At 37.3% G+C, this 20,823-nt stretch overlaps 1 protein-coding gene across 11 annotated transcripts in view; it reads left to right on the forward strand.

Annotated features, from left to right (window-relative positions):
* Positions 1-20,823, forward strand: part of SCAF8 (SR-related CTD associated factor 8) — a 166,252-nt gene that overhangs the window by 58,274 nt on the left and 87,155 nt on the right. For 7 of the 11 annotated variants that reach the window (XM_074818809.1, XM_074818814.1, XM_074818815.1 and 4 more), the window contains 2 exons: positions 32-253; positions 891-3,250. In XM_074818809.1, the coding sequence (XP_074674910.1) occupies positions 32-253; positions 891-2,584 (1,916 nt within the window). In that variant the 3' untranslated portion in view covers positions 2,585-3,250. Of the gene's footprint in view, positions 1-31; positions 254-890; positions 3,251-20,823 lie in introns of those variants that run through there. The other 4 variants (XR_012622526.1, XM_074818812.1, XM_074818810.1 and 1 more) reach the window with 1 other exon arrangement.

The following is a 20,823-nucleotide window of genomic DNA, read 5'->3' on the forward strand; positions in this document are numbered from 1 at the left end:
ACTGTGGTACACTTCTGTTGTTTCTCTGCAGCTTTAGTACAGCCTCCATTACCAATTGCACAAGAGACGATGAAGGATGTTCCTTTTACTAGCCTTGTTCTACCAGTTGGCACAGTTACTAGCAATCTAGCTACTCCAACGTTATCTGCTGGAAGTGTTTTTAATCCTCTGCCAATCAACAAACCAGAATCGGATGAAAAGGGATCACATCTTACAGACCTTCAGATTTCTTCCAGTGAAAACAATAGATCTGGTACGAAATGTCTTTATTGTGTGATATGACTGCATACAGGAAACAGCATACCTCTGAGGGTTTTTTTGCAGATCCTAGTCCATTGCACTAGTAACTACAGAGTAGGACTTTTAGGCTGGGTGTCATTTTCAGTTTGTTGGAGGAGTGGTGGGAGCCATCTTTGTCATCATCTGATCATGGATTTCTAGCAGCTTATGCTCAGGGATGTTTTCTTTGTAGACTCGGGAAGTAAAGCTGAGACTGGGAGCCCTTTAGAAAACTCCTTAAAAGTGCATTCTTACTACACAAGTGACAATGGAAAGGAGCAGGAGAGGGTAGGATAGTAAACATGTATAGAGTTGTATCAAAGATTTTAATACTTCCCTCGCATAAATTGGGTGATGGCTGTGGGGTTTGCAATTGTAAGCTGCTGCACATTCTTTGCTATGTAGAGATGTTAACTTCTGTGGCATAATGTCTCTTTATCACTAATGTGATTAGAGGGATGTATGTTCATTATAGAAACTGAGACAGACCTTGTCAGCCGTATCATCACTGAATGCATTGACTAAATATGGATTAAACTACATTTTATTTTGAATGCTATGTGTTACACTGGCATTTTCTGTTAACTGTTGTTCTTGTTGCTGCATTTTAGTGCAAACTGATGTCTCAAGTAGCTCTGGACTTGGAGTGCAGCCACCCAGCGTCTCAAGCAGTTCTGGGCTTACTGGAGAAGGGCAGCCACCCAGTGTCTCAAGTAGCTCTGGACTTGCAGGGGGAGTACAGCCACCCAGTGTTTCAAGCAGCTCTGGACTTGTAGGAGGAGTGCAGCCACCAACTGTTTCAAGCAGTTCTGGTCTTGCAGGAGGAGTGCAGCTACCTACTGTTTCCAGTAGCTCTTCTCTTGCTGGCGGAGTTCAGCCAACCAGCGTTTCAAGTAGCTCTGGACTTATGGCTGGAGTGCAACCACCAAATGTCTCAAGTAGCTCAGGGCTTCTAGCTGGAGTGCATCCACCCAGTGTCTCAAACAGCCCTGGCCTTCTGACAGGAATGCAGCCACCCAATGTCTCAAGCAGCTCAGGAGTTCTGGCAGGAGTACAGCCACCGAGTGTCTCAAGCAACTCTGGGCTGCTTATAATGCCACCACCCAATGTTTCAAGTAGTTCTGGACTTATGGGAGTGCCACCACCAAATATTTCAAGTAGTTCTGGACTTCTGGCAATGCAGCATCCAGCTGGGGTTCAAAACATGCCTCATTTAAATATTAGTAGTCAAAGGATGCCAGGAATGCCTCTCATAGATATCCGTCCAGGCCTAATGCCCCATTCGCCTGGACCAAGGTTTCCATTAATGCAGCCAGGAATGCCACCGCAGCGTACCATTCCTCCTCCAGCAATCCTTGATCCATCTCTTCACCCACCACCTCGAGGTCCTTTTCCTCCAGGAGATATTTTTAATCAAACAGAAAGACCTTTTGGAACACCAGGAAGACAAAATATTGATAGCATTTCTAACCCAGAGAAAAGACTACCACTTGGAGGCGATAACATTCAGCAGGAAGGAGACAGAGATTATCGCTTCCCTCCAGTGGAAAACCGAGATAATCTTAACAGACCATCTGCAGTGGATGTCAGAGATTCTGTTGGACGACCACCAGTTGATCCAAGAGAGGGTATAGGAAGGCCTCCAGTAGATGGAAGAGAACACTTTGCAAGACCACATGTAGACATGAGAGAAAATTTTGGAAGACCAGGTATAGATAACCTTGGTCGAAGAGAGCATTTTGGTTTCAATTCAGACAAGCACTGGGGACAGAGAGGAGATTATGATGAAAGAGAGCACCACGCCTTCCCTGTTTATGGTGGCCCTAAAGGCTTCCATGAAGACAGAGAGCGGTTTCGGCATGTAAACTATAGGTTTGATAGTAGAAGTGGTCCCAATTGGAATAGAGGATTTGAACAAGATGCTCACAGAGATTTTGATGACCGCCGAAGACCCTGGGAAAGACAGAGGGATAGGGATGACAGAGATTTTAATTTTTGCAGAGAAATTAATGGGAACAGGTTTGGAAGAGACAGAATGTCAAACAACTGGATCCCCCCTCCACATCCACGGGTTTTTGAATATTTTGATGGGGCCACTTCCCAACGCAAAGCTGAGAATATGCCCCAGGTAAACGGTGAAAATACAGAGACAGAAAGTCAGCCACCAACTGCACAGGTGCAGGACGATCCAGAACTTTATGAAAAACTGTCATCTTCCGTCGAGATAAACAAAGAGAAGAGTGACACAGAAGCTGATATAGAAAGTGAACCAGTGGTAGAAAGCACAGAAACTGAGGGGACATAATCATCACTCAGTAGGTAAAAGATACCTTTTGTAAAGTTGTCATCTCTCTGTAATAGATAAATGGCTGACTGGACCGTAGCAGTTCACTTTTGTCTGCCAGAATTAAGTTAATCTGATGTTCATGTTCATCTTTCACTTAAATAACTGTACAACTGACTTGTATAGAACACTGTTCTTAATTTGAACATGGTAGGTAAACATTTTTTTTTTTATTTCTCTGATAAAGCATAAACTTCCCCCCACTTGCTTTTAATTTCACAAAGATAAAATAACAGCTTGTCAAACAAAGACTTCCTATGGAAGAAAATGGATTTTTTTAGATACTACCCTTAGGTTGGCTATCGAAATTGTTATACTTGAAAACAGGTGCTGGTGTATCTTGTCCGTGTTTTTAGGCTGCTGCAGAATTTTAAAGTATAGACAAAGCTGTGATATCTTATGTTCCTACAATTCGGCAGAAAAAGAAATGGCCCATGTTATTTAAGGAGCATAACACAGAGATTAAAAGTGGTTTTGTAAAATCTACACTATAGTCTCTGTTTTCTCTAAAGTAAGTGTTTGTGATTTGTTCCTCGTACTGCAGTGGGTTTAAAAAAATGAAAAAGTACATTTTAATGTTGGGTGCATTTTGTTTTTAGATGCCAATAAAGCATATTTGTTTGATAACAGTGTTCTAGGTATTGTATTTTTTTAAAAACCTGCAAGCTCTAAAAACTTGGAATCAGCTATGATATGTGCTTAGCTAGTTGTTGCAAAAGGTTTATATTACTTTTGTAAGACCAATGCAACAGTTATATGTGCAAGAAGCGTATGGTTTTTACATCGAAAATCATGCAGTCATATTAGTTGATGTAAATAACATATGTATGTAAATATTTGTGTAACCTGTTTGTAGATACCACTTTTTCTGTGCGTGCCTGTGTATGTGCACACACTCACAGAATACTGTAGACAGTTCAATAAAATTGAAGTGAAATTAGGTTGTAAAAATTTGCCTTTCACCTTCTTTAGGTAGTAAGATAACAAAACTTATTTCACTGCAATACTGTCAAGCTTATGTTTACCGTCTCATGCTCCTTGTTATGATGTTCTTACTACTTCTAGAAGGTGGAACATGATATACTGTAAGAATATACAGTAGGATTTTAGCTTACTTTTTAAAATGCAGATATGCATGAAGCCAAAACTTAAGCAAATATTTGCATTGTCTTATTTTGTAATATATTTGGTATTCTGGATAGGTAGTGGTAGTGTCACAGTACTTTGTGGTTATTTGTTTTTAGTAACTCAAAGTCCAGAAATGTTGCACGAAAAGTAAAAGCTGTTGTTGGTCTAAAAACCCTACATGTTTTTAACAGAAATAAGGGGGGGCTTTGTGTTTTGATGGCTTAATATTGAAGTAGAACCTCCTGTTAAATTGTTGAGATTAATTGGCTGCTTAGGTAAATTAGTAGCTCTATCCTCTCCTGTTTCACCTACTGCGCTGCTCGTGTATCCATCAAATTGCTGATGAAAGATTAGGCTATAGGATAATGCTAGATTTTCAGTTTGTTCCATTTAAGCGCATTTCATCAACTTCTTTCAACATAACTTTTGTTAAAATTCTGTGTCTGAAAGCATCCTTTGACTCAGTTTTGAGAAAGTTGTTTTTCTCTTACATAACAGGATCCAAGGGTAGATTCTGTTACATGAACACCCCTTTGGTAGAAGAAACATTTTTAGCTCAGATGAGAATTTTGATCTTTATCATTAGAGCGTTAACATGCAAGTTTTAATTCCCCTTCTGCTTCCCCCAAAGGGATGAAAGTATGAGAATGTCACGCGAGTGTAAAGCATAAGCATGCCTTTGAATGTAGAAGCAAGTTACGCATGTGTGTGTTGCCCTCTCCCTCTGGGAGGTGGGGTATTTTTTCATGCTGTGTCATGGTTCAGTTTTTCAATTACAGGGACTTTTATTCTGGATAGTAAACAAACTGTCAGCTTAATGAAAGAGTGGACTTGAATGAATGATTCGTTATCTACTGTGCAAGTAGTAGTCATTAGGATGTAGTGAGGTATGCATTAAATAACTATTGCTTTGTAATAGACCTTGCTGATGTGTTTATTACCAGAACGTGTCTCGGGAGTTGAGATGAACAATGTTTAAGGTAAAAGTACCTTCATGGGCAGACTCTGGCTCAAAGAACTTGACTGATGCTACTGCACCACTTACTAGTAGTATTCTGGTCAGGCAGATATGGGTGGGTGAAAGTCCAAACTCACAAAATAGCTGTAAGGATACTTTTCAAACTTAAAGTATTTTCTTAATTTCATTTTTATATGTGCAGTTTGAAAAAGCTTCAGTCATAGACGACAAATACTCAGAATCAAACACATATTGGCAGTAGCTTTCCTTTTCAAACATTTTGTTAAATGCCTCTTTAAAAATGAAAGTTAAGCTGGTTTTGTTTTTTTAAGCTTGGACTGGCAGTATGCTAAATTGCTCAGAGTATGATGGTTTAGGTAAATTACGAGGTCAGAGATGTTAAACAATTTGGTTGGTAGTGGTATAAAACAATGTATTAATTTTTTCACCTTTGTTAACATATTTCAAGCATTAATAAATCGGCTACTGTATATATGTGTTATACCATCAATTTCTAACAACTCTTTTATTTTTTTGTAGAATAAAAGTTTGTTGTAGTCTTCAGTTGCATCATTTTTACAGCCAGAACTGTTCTATTTCTTACTTTATTAATGTAGCGTGCAGACAAATATTACCAAAATAGCTGTATTCAGAAACTCAGAAGGGACTTAATATTACCAAAACAGTATGGTTTCTTTATCTTGTCAGTAGGAAGTTTTAAATCTTTCAGAGTTGAGTGAAGACTTCCCTTTCTCACTGTAGATTAAGCCAACAACATGCACTGAAAGGAGCTGTCCTGAGATTCAGACCAGTTCCTTGATATGGTTCACAGTAGTGACATGTAATTTTTGCTGATGCAAAGAAAGGAGTGAGAATGGGACAGAAAGAAGATGGGGCCAGGCATTTGGGCAGCAGTTCTGGCTTCTGCCTGTTTAAAGCTTGCTCTAGTGATTAAAGGTGTCGATTCTAGCAACTGAAGATGATGATCTACTATTTACTTAAGTAACATACATATTGAAAAATATTTCAGGTAGCTTTGCAGGCAACACAATACATTTAGGCATGCACATTTCCTTGAGAACTTTATGCATCAGTAAGTTGGTTTATGTATTTATTACCTTTTTTAACAGCCTGTGATTCTGATCTTTCATTGTACTGTATTTGAGCAGAATGCTATGTCCGTAAAGATTACAAATGTGAAACATAGCCTTCATTTGCTATAAGGACTTGGTTTCTTTGCTGAAGCCTTTTTCTGTGAAATGTTGGTACACTTTCATTTTATATGTAGTGCTTCACATTGTTATTACAAACTCAAGGGAATAGATTCTGTTAGACTCCTTTGCTTCAGTAGAGTACAATACCATTCTTTGAGCCATTTCAGTGATTTAAATGGCTTTATTTATGAAGTTAAGGTACTCTTACCCTGAATAAGGCAAGACAGGAATACTGTAATCAAGCCTGTAGTGTGGCATGCACAGGCATTACTTACACAGTTGGAAAATTATCAAATAAATTGTCTATAGAAGGTATTTATAAAATAAGCCAATTTATTGTAGAATTCTCTCAAAATACAGTGTCAGCAGTTTTGAACAAGCGTAAGGGAACATTATGCCGGTCAACACTTAAAGTACTCATTTTCTTCATGTCATGTTCCCCTAACTCAAATCTTTGGTTCATTTGATTTGAAACTGGTAAAAATGAATCCCAAATTTCATTCTTTGAATTCTCAGTAATGTATTTAAAAATAACATCATAATAAGGGTGACTTTTTTGTCTCTTGATAATGAGAGCGGGACAGATACACTTGTTCACAGGAGTCATAAAGGCTAACTAGGACAATTTTTTGTTAATTCAGGTAGTGAAAGGATCTTTCCCTTGTTGACAGCTATTGCTGACTGAATTTTACATTAGTCACAGTTTCCTTTCAAGTGCTGAGCTTTCAGAAGTAAGCATGTGCTGTGAAACCATCTACTTGTGTAGATGAGAGATTGATTTAAAAGGCATAAAGGCAGTGTATTCTTTTTTAATTTGAAGCGGTTTATTTGAACAAGAATGGCAAAAGCATCTTTCCGCCATGTTGCTTTACTGTATTCATTCACATCAGCAGAAACTTTGCAGTGGCAAAGAGAATATCATATTGCAAGACTTTCTTAATTATAACTGACATGTTTCTCCTTGAAGGGTCGTCTTAGTGATGTTATTCACTCCGCTTAGTCTGTACAAGTTCTCTGGCTACTCAATAAACATTTGGAATTTTATTAATGTATGTACATGATATTTCATAGTTCAGAAGTCAAGTAGAGCTACTGAAAAATGAATGACATCTCTTTAATAACTTCCAGCAGAGGTGTATAGGATCTGAAAAGTGATTCTTGTCAGTGATGGGATAGCATGAAAGTCTGTTAATAGGGTTTTTGATGAAGTTGGTAAGCTGTAAAATTCTTGTATTCCTTTCTATCTTGCACAAACTTGATAGAAAAGGGTAGTCTCATTGAATACTCTTAGTATCTTTTAGATGCTCTGCTACCAAAGATTAGAGGAAGGGAAGTACTAGTGGACTATGTACTCCTAAAAATGAAGAGGTGGTTAAGATATGCTGTGCAGTTGAAGATGAATGTATTTTGTCTTTTTAAGAAGTTTAAAATGCACATTTCAGCACTCGCATAGTAACAGTGATATTAGTGGAGTCACTGGTTCATTAATCTTATTCTGCACTTTGTAATTTTTCTTTTAAAGTTAACTCACTAATGCTAATTTTCTCTTCTTCCTATCAGATGAAAACATACTAAAGCCCTCAGACAAGGGACTATTTTGTGCTTTATTAAAAAAAAAGTCTCATCAGAAAGTATTTTAACTTGTAGATAGGTTAGTTGAACATTTTTTCCTTTCTGATTTAACGCTGCAATTTTCCTCTTGAATTATTTTCTGTATGCATATCTGTGTTATAATGGATATGTGTTCACATTAGCATGTATCAAGCTTTCTGTTGAAATGCAGACAAATGGTGAGATTCTTTAAGGTAGATGACTTGATGTGTTTCTAAAACTAGGGTAAACTTCACAGCCATTTTGATTTGTATACTGGAGCATTATAATTGTGTTGGAGTGTTATACTTGTGTGCAAGGCAGAGCAAAAAATCCTTAATAGGTGAAGAGTATTAAATGGTTATATGTAACTCAGATGTAGATTGGTAGGATTTGGATAGGCCCTAGATGCAGAGACTTTGGATCTGAATGTCACTTCCACACTAAAGGAGAGACCATATTATAATTACATCTGGGAAAATAAGAAATGTAGCCTTTTCTTGATAACAGCAGGAATTAAGTAGAAATAATCTTAGTGTTTAAAAGTCCTTTCTAAAAATCCATCTTTGTCTAGACAAAGGAAGCTCCTCCATTGTCACTTTAGTTGATCAAGGGAAAAAATTTAGATTTATGCTGTTTCTGAGGTAATCAGATCTCATTCAGCAATGCAGTGAAATGCAGTGTGCCTTAAGTTTTTTCCCTCTGAAAAGGAGCATATATTTCAAACTTGAGACAAAAGCATGGACAAAATCAATAAATTTTTGTCTGTAGAAATTGAAACGTAATTTTGGGTTCGGTGATTTTCTTCAGGTAAATCTTTGTCATTTCAGTGGTGCAAATACATAAATACTAAATGGACACTCAACTTCAAAAATTTTACTTGAAAGTTATACTAGTCTGTCCAGTTCATTTTTCATTTATTTTCACATGCTTGCAATACATTATTTTGTCAAGTGGTGCCATCACAGAGTTCCTCTTACCACAAATTAGAAATACCTTTGAATTATGTAATTGACTTATTTAAATCTAGGACAATCATAAGTCTTTCTCTTGAAACTCACGGATTTCTTGTACAGTATGACTACCAATATAGCTAATTCACTATTGAGAACCTTACTGTGAGCTATCAGTGATTAAAAGTAAAATACTGAAACCAAATTGAAATGCTTGCTGATTAATTTGGAATTTTGTATTCATTAAAAGCAAAATAATAGCATCTTCTCAAATTTCATGTTGATTAAAAAATTCACCATATTAAAAATATGAACTTGATGGGCTGTAGTTCTGTGAAGTGATAAATGAGGCACCCGTTATTTTCAATAAAATGTAAAACCTTGAAGTGATTAGGATAAATGCTATTTATACAAAATATTGCAATGTAATCTTCAAGTTTTGTGTGCATACTGTCTGCAGTTTCTGTGTGTACACTTTATACATGCTTTACACCTTCAATCCTCATTGAATGATCAGAACCACTATGGAAAAACAGGAAGGTGGCATGAAATGGCAAATTCTAGCAGACACCAAAAATGCTGTACAGGTTGGATCTGTATGTAAACTAGTGGATAGATAATGATGTTTCAGAGGCAATAGCCTGTTAGCCTAATTTGAAATCAGATAAAACCTCAGTTACAAAGCATGAATAAACCTTTTTTTTTAGATTTAATAAAAGTTAATGCACATGTTCTGATCAAATATTCACTAATTAACAAGCAAGCATCCAAAGATTTTAAGTAGTTCTGAGCATTTTTCTTAATGTTACTTGTACCTTAATTACAAACAAGCCCCCACAAAACTGAAAAAAACCCTCAAACCCAAAACAAACAAACAAAAAAACCCCTGAAAAAGACCCCAAGGTTCTTGGAGAAATAACTTGATACAAATCATAACATACCTATTTGGGTATTTTAAAGTAGTAGATAATGTAGAACCTAGGTGTAAAAGCATGATGAAGAACCACCTTGTAAGGAACGTGCTGAACCAAGGTGTTGGTGTAAAATCCAAGATTTTTTTTTTCTTGTTTATGTTACCTCCCAGTCCAAATACTGATCTTGTTTGGGGTTCCACTCTAAACACTGATTAGAGGATATTCTGATTAATGCGTATGTATTTTGTCTAATATCTAATACATCATATGTGTTACATGATTGTAATACAGACACAGACAGTTGAAGTGGTGTTTGGGGCAAAACCATCAGAGAAATTCAGAGGAGATTACTGAATTGTGTGAATCACCAATCTGAAACATTGCTGTTGAGGAATGTGTACTTAGTACAGAGATAATTACCAATTACTTTTAAGTATCTCAGCAGTTAAAAGGGTGCATTTCACAATAGTATCCTGGTTTGGAAAATCCTAGCTACAGTATAATTTGCTTTCTGCTATCTGTAGAAAATAGAGTTTTCTTGATGAAAATTACTACTTTACCTTTCATGTTGTTTCTAGAGACTTTAAAATAATGCTGCTTCTGTCTCAGTCCTAAACCAGTATGTGATATACGGCGTCACTTTACCTGTTTACCTGTGGGACACTGCTATTGGCTTCATTGGATCCAGAATTTCAAATGCTTTGTTTTGTGTGTCTCCGCTGCTTCTTCAGCGGCCTTTAGAAAAGTAGGTGGTAGATTATCTGGTTGTAGTTTCATTGATTTTTCTACTGCTTTTAAGCCCAAAGACTTCTAGGGGATAATTCTTTTTCATTTCAAATCCTGTTCCCCATAAGTGTTTATGAGCAGGCAGCCCTAATAAAGATTGTTCTGAGATTCTGAGAGTATGGTGGAACAGATTGTACAACATGTCTGAAACAAAAATTGCAAGTGCTGTATTTGTCTAGTCCTGTGCTAGGAAATTAATGGAGTAAAAGAAAGCAAGCAAATTAAAGCTGGTTAAACGTATTGGTCTTCTCTTTTGACTCTCCCCAAATGATCATACTTTCTAAGTAGATTTTTTTTTTTTCACTGCAGCACATAGAGCAGCCCTGTAATTACATGGTCAATGTTCTTTGTTTAGAATCCATTATGCTCTCTAGCTTTCTTCTCCCCATCTGCTTTACTGCTTTTTTGAAAGGTTGTATTTTATTTAAATAGCATTTTTTTCTTCAAGTGATTTAAAGAAAAATTAATGCACTAGGTTAATAAAGTTTTATTTAATTTTAGAATGCGCTGCCTAAATCTCCTCAATAAGTTTCCTTCTCCAACGAAAAGTTCTTACATTTCTGTATTAACTAGAATAGAAATAAGAATGGATGACATGTAAAAAAAGAAATAAAATTTTTATCCAAAATCACATATTTTTGTCATTATAGTGTGGTTCCAGCATGTCAAGAACATAACTAAAATGACATTTTTCACACCACCTAGCAGTTTATGCTGTCTGATATGAAACTTGAAAAGTTACATACAAGGTAGAGCAACCTCAGGAGCTGTGCCACACAACACTTGCACAATGTCTTGCATTTCCCTTCTCCATTCCTTACATTGTCACCAGATATTTTAATCTTTCTTACAGTGAAGAAATTTAACCAACAAATTGTCTAAAAATGATGAAGAATTTCTCTTTTCCCAACTTTTGAGAATTAATTTGTTCTAAAAGTCTCTCATCTTGATACAGAAAAGCAAGCAAACATAAATCCAAAAGGAAAAAATATGTGAAAGCAATTTTCTAAACATTTCTAGCATTTTATGGGTAAGAAAATAAGACTCAAGGAAAGTCTACTAGAGAACTGGAAAGGTTTTAATTCATGGTTTGTTTTACCATCTGATTGGCTTTTTCTGAAAGCCATCTGTTTGAAAATGATATTTTCTTAGAGATCCTTCCCAAGAAATTTCACTGTTGTTCTTTTGTCTCATTAAATTCTTTCAAAATTGGGACCTATTAAGCATCTTCTAATACAGCTTTGAAATTGTACATCTTGTCTTACAGTAGTTGTCTAGCATTGACTTGAGCTACATACCACAAGATACACAATACATTAGGATTTATTATTGACTATTGATGTATGTGAATATATCCATTTTATAGAAGCTTCTGGAAAGCTTAGTCACAGTATTTACAGTCTACACCATGTGAAAGGAAACACAAAGTACAGTATGAACTCTTCCTCTTGCTGTACATGTTACACTCATGGTGTACTTGAAGCCAACACATCTTTATTTTGTCTTCCACTTTTGCTGTGTCAAAGGAGTCAAAGCTAGACATGGGTGTGTTCACGTGTAGATGTAAGTGCACATCATCTTTGAAAATCAGGTGAATATTAAACTTAAATATTAAGTTAGGGTTCTAAATTTAGCTTGCTCTGAAAATTTGGTTGGTTATACCAGATTTTTACACCATTTGGTGGTTAGGATCTTATTTTTTAAGTGAAACAAAATATTGCTGCGTATATGGGAAAGATTCAGTCTTGTTCGTGATCTCTTTTGTTATGTGAGAGTATAAAGTTCCCAGCCTTATACTGTAGAAGATGGTGCTTTGGTGGACTGTGACAGACAAAGCCTTAATTACTTTGGCACCTGGCTGAAAGAAACACCTACCACAAGTTTTTGTTGTGGGCTATGAGGTACTGCATGGAGTGCAAACGTGTGCAGGCAAGCTGCTGTGCCTTACAGGTGCACAGGCGGATGCTGGGAGGGGGAACTTGTCTTGAGCCATATAGACACAAGGCTCCCACTCACCTGGGGATCAAGGTTTTCTGCCTGAGCCCCAATAACAGTATTACTACAGCAGGCAACAGAATAGTCTTCTTATACTGAACTTTGTCACATGGTTAATATTTATAAATAGGGGAAATATTTAAACTAAGTTGTTTTGTGAGTTAATCATTGCTGGCAAGTCAGATTTGTGAGCCAGGTGCTCTCCTTGAATGGAACCCTGCTACAAGCAAGAAAGATGAGAGATAGTTAAACTGCTGTAGGTGCTTGTTTGGATTGTTCTGAAGCAGAATTGTATCCAAAGATGACATAGGCATGTGATTCCTACTTCCAGGTCTTACTTTCTGGGAAAAGGCCAAGAGTTAAATTCTGAAACTTTCCAGGGATCTGACCTTCTGAAATACTATCAGTGGATACCTCAAATGCACAATTCACTTGCATTTGTTTTCCCGTTCCTTATGTGGTCTTCACCATGCTTGGTAGCAACAGCTGGCACAGAAGTGCTACATCCCATTGTCATCACTGTTCCTAACCAAGATGTTCTTAGGTCTACTCCAGTGGTCTTTTGAAATTTTCTGATGCCATTTTTCTCCATTTCTAAGGAGTTTGAAATAGGAAATTTGGTATGTTTTCTTTTGGCACAAAATCTCTACTGAAGTGACAAAATACTTCCCCAGTTTGTATTTTGACACTCATTTCCTTGGCAAAAGCTCTTTGCAGCTAGCATTTCAAAGCTGGTTATTATAGCATGGTTTCCAGTGTCTTCAATCTGAAGTTTTGATGAGTTTTGAAGGAACAGTTTCCATATACGCTTGCTATTCCTTTATGTTTTCCCCACCTATATAAAGCAGTGGTGTCCAGCCAGCCACTGCAACCTACTTTCTCACCTTCTTAAGAGGGAAGGCCCAGTGTGTTCTCAAAAGATATTGGCAACTTCTGTGAAGAGTAGCTCCTCAGAGTATGTGCAGCGCGAGGAGCAGACAAAAAGAGTGAGTCTGCCTTACCAGGACACCTGATTCAGTTTTTGAACCCCTTTTTGCAGCAAGCCCCTGGATATAGGAAGACAAGAATAGCAGCTGGATGACTTGCTCCCCTGGTTAACTATCATCTGTACTGGGGCTTGGGGACCTTATATGAGTTACAAGGCCAGCAGCTGGCTATCCCTTTTGTGAAGTGTGGCTAGTTCTGACATACTTATTCCAAATGCTTGAAATACCAAAGAAAGCTCTAAACCCTATGGTAGCCCATGAAGTATGCAGATACTGTGTATTGCTAGGTCTTGTCTGTGACATGAGGCAAACGCTCCCTTCCACATGTGCCTTTTTCTGTCTCTTCTTTAAAAACAAAACACTATTGCTCTTTCACTAATTCTCTCCTACATAAAACAGAGCTAGTTGAATGCAACTGTGGTGAGAGGAGTTGCATATCCCCTGCTCACAGTAGTTGATATGTGGAGTACAGGACCCTTACCATCACTACCATTAAATTTGTTGTTTTCAGGTGGTGATTAAATCTTTCCTGCATCACAGTATTTCTATTTAAAAACGTCTAAGTTCTGGCTGTACAGACTGCAGTATAAGAAATTTGAATTAGTTTTTTTTTATTCTTTTACCTTTTATCCTGTATTCTTTATTCCTGTATCTCTGTACATTGATTCTATGTGCAGTGTTCCGTGAAAAAAAATTTTAGTAGTTTATTAACTTTCTTCTGCATTTATTTCCATCTGAGCGTATCACAACATAATGGATGAGAGAAGGATGCAAAAATGAGCAGCCAATCAACAGCAGAATAGCACAGGAACTGGGAAATCTGTTCTAGCAGGACTGTGGAATGAGTTGTGTGCAGGAACAGGAGAGATCTTTGAAGCTCAATCACCTTACCTGTAGTTAACAATGTAGTATCTTATCCTGCACTCTAAAATGATGAACACTTTTCTAATCAAATTCATAGGCAGTAGCAAGCTGTCACATGGCAGGGCATCATGGGATTTTTCTTTCAAGAGATCCTGGTTTTGTGAAAATTAAACAGTATCGATGCTCCTCTCACAAAGGTGCAAAATGTTGCATATTCTATAACATTTTCTAAGCACTTACTGATTTTGTTAGTGATGCAACGAACTTGAGATTTTATATTCTGTTCTTTAGTGTTTTAGTACTGATTAAATACATTTTTAGAAGTGTCAGCAGTGACTGAAGGGCGATTACTGTGGTTTTGAAGAATTGTGAAGTTAAAGGATTTGTGAGGGATATTCAGTGAGGTTACTGGGGTTTATGTGTGTTTTCACTCGGTTATAAAGTAGAATTGGTGCCTAATTAGCTGGCTACTGTTGAGGGTTGACATTGTTGGGCATTTTGTTTTGCTTTAGGTTTTGGTAATTTCAAACATGCAAGAGTTTGGGTTATGTCAGCATTACAGACCATGGAGGTTCACGGGTAACCCTGTGAACAGTCAAGAGGAGCCTTGTAAACTAAGGAGAAATTATCGTTACAAGCCGTGATGTTTGTAAAAGCTATGTTGAAGGAAAAAAAGTGATTCTGAAAAGAAGAAATGCTCAATCCTATGTTTATGAGAGTAGGGTGTCTGTCTTAGTTTGGAAACTGTAATGAAAAACAGCTGAAAAAGCTGGTAGGAAGATATCTGGATTACTTTAATTTAAAAGTAATCACTGACTTCAGTTTCTTTGCTAAGATCTTTGATTAGTCTATTTGACTTGTTCTCTTGAAAAATAACACAATACTGAAAACTAACCAAATGCTTATTTTAAAGTCTTTTTGAAAAACGCAAGTAGACCTAAGAAGCAACAGTAGAAACACAGGGCCGGTAATTTGCAATCTGTAATGAATATCTGTGAGCAAGGGACGCTGCCCAATAATTAATTTTCTTTTTGTAATTTCAAAATAAAAAGTTTTTGCAAGTATTTATTTTAATTTTTGAAAGTGATTTTGGTATCTCTTTTTACTGTTGCTTTCAGTTAAGATGGCTTTTCTTCCGTGGATTTTGCTTCGAATTTATTAAATTTATTTCCTGAGACATGGTTGCTTGCTGCTGTGAAACCAGCAGAGGGTGCACAGAACATACTTGGTTGTAGCTGTTTCTTCACAGTCCACTGTGTTGTTGATATATGGAAACCAGATGTCCTCTTAAGGCCTATTCAGGTGAGGTACCGTATGACAAATAGGATTCTCAAAATAATTCACTGTTGTGGTTCAGTGCACTGTTTTCCATCTGATTCGTGCATGTACATGCTAACAGGGGGTAAGTTTTTCCTTCCGTTGCATGCAGGCTCAGGGTAATGTACAAGTTCCTACACACCTGGCCTTTAAGCACCTGCTATAATTAACAGGGGTTACACAGTCATAATTTTCACAGATCAAAGCCTACTTTAAAAAATGTTGGTGGATCTTAGTTGTTTATCACCATGATATTTTATGAAAAGGGTCTGTGAAAGTGGATGATTAGATATTTTTCTGCTTTTTGGACTGACCATAACAAAAAACACTCCTGACGGTAACCTGCATTAGCACAGAGGCTCTGCTGATGGCTGCCACCTTCCCTCCCCACTCCCACAGGCTAGCATTGCCTACTAACTACCAGTTTTATCTGGCCCATTACAAAATAGCTCAAGGACATGGATAACTTTTAAAAGTTTGTTTCCTTTTACGAGTTCTGGGCTCCTTTTTGTCAGAGTGTTTTTAGTCTGCTTGATCCTGAAATACTTTTTATTTTATCCATCAGAGAAACATGGTCAGGAGAGCTCGGTTAAGAAATGTAGCTGAGGGAATCTGCTTTTCATTATCTGTAGAATATTAATTTTTTTGCATGTAGAAATGCTCAATTTAACTACTTTTTAGTAAGTTTTATTATGCTGAGGACTCTTTTTTTTCTTTTCCTACCATGTAATATGTCATGTCTGGAAGGGGAGCAGCCAAGTATGCCTCTGGAAAGAACTGGGTATAGAGCTTTTACCTAAAAACATCTGCTCTAGTGCTGGGGGTTAGGGATTGAGATGCTTTGTAGATTTGTCACAGCTTTTAGTAAGAAGATTTTGATGCTATCATCTTTTGTACATTATTCCCCTATATTTACATAGACCCTCAATGGGATCAGTTTTCTTTGTAGAGTAATGTTCATGGACTTGCATGTATTTAGATTAATATATCTGATCCTTTTCCGGACATGATTATAGGAATATTCTAACCCAGTAAAGTATTGATAAAACTTGTTTTCAGATTAGGAATGTTGTAAATATGTTCATACAGTTTTGATGTTTCTGGATAATGTGACTGTGGTGAGTGATAAGGTTCAGCAGATAGGTACTTCCATCATTTTTAGGCTGCTCGTGTTGTTTTATTATCAGCTGTGTAGGAAGTCAGTGTACTGACAGGTAATCAAGTACTACTCTGGAGGAGATTGGCAGCTCTCAGTAACAGACCCCCTTCAAATCCTGTCTCTCCCACAGGGAATGCAGTGTCTAATTGCTAGTACAATTGGTTTGAAGTGTAATGTTATTTGTACCAACTTATTGTTGTCTCATTTTTACCAATTTGCAATGGTTCGAGGAGGGGTGATGAAACGAGGTTTGCATCTAAAGGAGCAAGTGATTTGAGGTCTGCTTTGCTTTACTAAAATCTTTATCTAATTTGTAATAAAATTAGTTTGAGGTCAGCTGAGATTTGCCTTTATGAGAATGTTGTACTACATTGGTTTCCATAGTCCAGTGTTACCTTTAGTATGTTGGAATGCTACTTGGATTTCGCATTTCATTTTTTTCACAGGGCTTTGTACTCTGCATCAAGAGCAGTCCATGAGTTTACTCTTACAATGCTGAAATGTGAAAGGAAATGCCAGAAAACTAGAGATTTTAATGTGTTGTGAGTGACTAATTTCTTACTTATCTTTCTGTTAAGATCTTCAGTGGTTCTTCTCTGAAGTTCTAATTCTTTCTGTTTTTTTTTTCCCCCCATACTACAGTGAATATCTTCTCACTCTGTTCAAGAACGATGTGATTGTAGTATTCTCTGCAGCTACAGAGTATGGATTAAATTATGTTCTTTATTGTGAATGAAAGGAAGGAAGTAAAGGAGAATCTTGTTTTACACCTCTTTGGGCTTCTAGAGTATGAATGCACTTTCAGCTCTTACATGGGCATGAAGTCTTGTCAAATACGGATTCAATAAGGTGTTTTTTAAAACAGTTGCTTAAAAATACCCAAGCTAGTAGATTTTTTTCATTGAATCTATTAAGAGAAATCTTAATTTGTCCCAAAGAGCAGGAAAGAGGATTTTTGCAGTTGTATTTATATCAGCAAAGAAAGAAACTTCTGTAAGGGCTTTTTCTCTTGTTAGAATCAGCTGTGTGAAGGAAGTGCAAAGGGTACTTTCCATGCAGCAATACCCAGATTTGATCCGGTAGAGGTTATGCTATTTAGTTGCTGCTTGATTTACCTTTATCTGGGTAGTGCAGTAAGTCCAGCACGCACATCTGAACAGATGTCCCTGTGTATGGCGCTAAGGGTAGCAGATGTGTCATAACCTCATACTGTCGCTTGTCCATCTTGGATTCTTCTTTACCATCTGGCCACTGTGTTACTGAGGGCATGTCAGTACAGTAAAATCTCACGTGGTCCATTCCTCCTCCTCCTGCGAGTTCCACTTCTGCACTCCTCTTGTAGTAGTGAGAAGGAAGTCTCCCAGCTTGCAGATTTCCTAGATCAGGCTATCCAGCTCCTGCTGGACAGAAGAGAACCAGCATTTGAATGTTTAGTGAATAGTAACTGGAGAAGTGGCAAGGGGGATGGGTTTGAAGAGAGCTTGGGTGGAGATGCACAGCAGCAACACGCATAACAGGAGAGCATAAAGGCCGCTCTCCAGAGCAGAGTTGGGGAAGTAAGGAAATGGATGGACTTTTGTACAGTCACTTTGTTCATGTGGCAGATGAAGGAATACCAAAGAAAAGATGAAGGATGTACCAAAGAAAACTTTATTGCCTGTGTAAAGCTAAAGACAAACTTCATTGCATAGGTGGCTACAAAGCGAATGGAAATTTGATTAGCTCTTCAAATACTGTTTACAGTTAATGACTGTACATAGATTCAAAGGGTGAGAATTGAGGAAAATGAACAATTATCACCTTGAAAATAAGATACATAATATTTATAATTCTCTTAGATATAAGAAGTCAAGATCTGAGTATGTATTAAACTATATAATTGCTAAACAAATTTACGTTGATATACTATATCCTCTCAGCAAAAAGTATTGGTTCTATTTAATTCCAAATCAGTATGTTTAGGTGGTTGTTTTAGTAAGAGTGAACCTAGCTACAGGAAAAAAAAAAACAAACACAAAATATACAAATGGAAAACAAGACTAAATAAATTATCAAAATACTCTTCTTTTTACTGATTTAAATAACTTAAAAACAAAAATGAAAATAATTTAAACTTAAACAGACTTTCTAAGGTAATTTTAGTTTTCCATGTTTTGCACTGCCACTGTAAATGCTAGTGCTAAGGTTCCCTGGCCCCCACATCAGGTCACAGCATCAGGAGGAGCACCTGCAGCTCAGCGGCTGCTTTCCTGCTCTGTGTGCTTGTGCTGTGGATATGGCTGCTCAGCAGGTCTGTCACCCATGTTTGATATGTGGGCTCTCCTGGGAAACCGCAAGTTGCCATAGTGGTGGGGTGGGAAGGAATGAGGAAGTAATCTGTCCACCTCTTTGCTGGCCAAGTAAGTGCGGGTGCAGAAAGTTCTCATTCCTGTTAGAGCAAAATACAAGCTTTCTCTGGGGTTTTTCAGGAGAGGGTGTACTACTCAGTGAATAGTATCAATTTCCAAAGGTTAGCTTTCTTAAAGATAACTCAAATATCAAGAAAATACTTTTTTCACATGCTCATGTCATTAGGTTATGAGCCACCCACCCACCCTACTGTTGCTTATCTGCCAGTGGGCATGCCTGCAACAAAGCCCCAGCAGGTTGATCTTTCCCAAAGGAGATTCTCTGAAACACAAAATCTCAGACTTGTCCTGCTGAGAAACAGCTCTCCTGGCTTCTAGACAAACCTTGAAAAAACTGCTGCTTCTCATTTTATTTTACAGCCCTCCTGTCTTTCTTTTAAGATGCTTATAAAAACGTGAGAGACCCAGGAGAAATAATAGTATCATTTGGAAGGAGTCAACTTATTGTTATATCCAATTCTCAATTTCCAGTACGGCAGACTTTTTACTGCATAGAAAAGGGATGAGATTTTGAGAGCAGGAACTATATATGTCTTCTATAAAACATTCATATTTTACACTGTTATTCTGCAAGTTTGAGCTTGCATGTGAAAGTATGAAAGGAACTGCCAGAGAAAAGGGTCTGCATTACTGGGGTTTTTGTGGTTATCAGGGTATCACAGTTCCCCATAGGTGCTCCAGGCATGTTCTATATCCCTAACAAAAATGTATTATTCTAAAGTATACCTTAAACGTTCAACACTTGACACAACCAGAGGTCACCATGGAGAGCAAGGCTTAGTTATTATAGAAATTGTTCCCGGACTGGGGAGATGTCTACCTCACCTGTTTCCCAAATTGCTGCTTGATGTGAAATGAAGCACTCAGTAATTTCCTGTGACGCATGGGGCCATCAGCTCTGGTGTTGAGAGCAGATGCTTGTCCTGCTCAGCCAGCCCCCTGAGACAGTGAGGAAGGCACCCCTCAAAATGGCCAGAGAGCCGAGTCCAACCTGTTGACTCTGCCTAATGATCAGTACCTGTCCGTACTCATTTCAAGAGAGTATAAAGTTAGTTTTAATAGTAGGAAAAAAATAAACCACCCAAATATATAAACAGATAGATAGGAAAATAAGCTTTTAGTAGAATTTAGTCAAAATGAAGTATTTATGGTTAGATTAGATTCTCCTCTAGTAAAGATGGTTTGAAAATTATTAGACCATTCTGTGTCAGGGGACAGGTCGATGAATTTAAGAAAACTTATGACCAGTTCCTGCCAGTTCAAATAACGCTGCTATTACAGAGCAGATAGCATGTTTGTTTCCTTTTATATTATGTGTAAGCTGATGGTGGATGGGATGGATGTTGTTTTGGTAGCTATTGATTGCACAGTTGCTTTGTGCATCTAAGGTTTCAATAGTGACCAGCTGAAAGCAATAATTAAACATTACTTAAATATGGTATATAATTTAAAGCTCTCCTGCCTTCTTTTGTACACTTTTATTTCATCCCTGACAGTTTTCAGGATCAAACCACATTTGAAGAGGTTGAAGGGCAACGCCGACAAAAAGAGCATAAAAATATGTCCATTGGAGATATGATCAGCTGTGAGTGCTCATTTAGACACTCAGCAGGGCTTTAATTGTTATAATAATAAATGCCTTTGATTTCTCACTAATACTTTGAAAAGTGGATTGAACTGCTTCTACCATTGATTGTGCCGTTTGTTTTAACCACTCCTTTTTATGATTAATACGAAATTTAAGAATCTAGATACTAATCCAGCAAAGCACATAAAATGTGACTACTCTGATTAGAATAACTGGAATTTCGTACGTGCTTAAATTCAAACACACGTGTGTGCATAGTTGCAGTAGTGCCTACATGAAAAGGGGTAAATAAGGCAAATATGGAGAAACAGAAAATAATGTAAACAACACTTGTAAATAA

The sequence above is a fragment of the Strix aluco genome, chromosome 3 (assembly GCF_031877795.1).
Source record: "Strix aluco isolate bStrAlu1 chromosome 3, bStrAlu1.hap1, whole genome shotgun sequence".
Classification (NCBI taxonomy): Eukaryota; Metazoa; Chordata; class Aves; order Strigiformes; family Strigidae; genus Strix; species Strix aluco.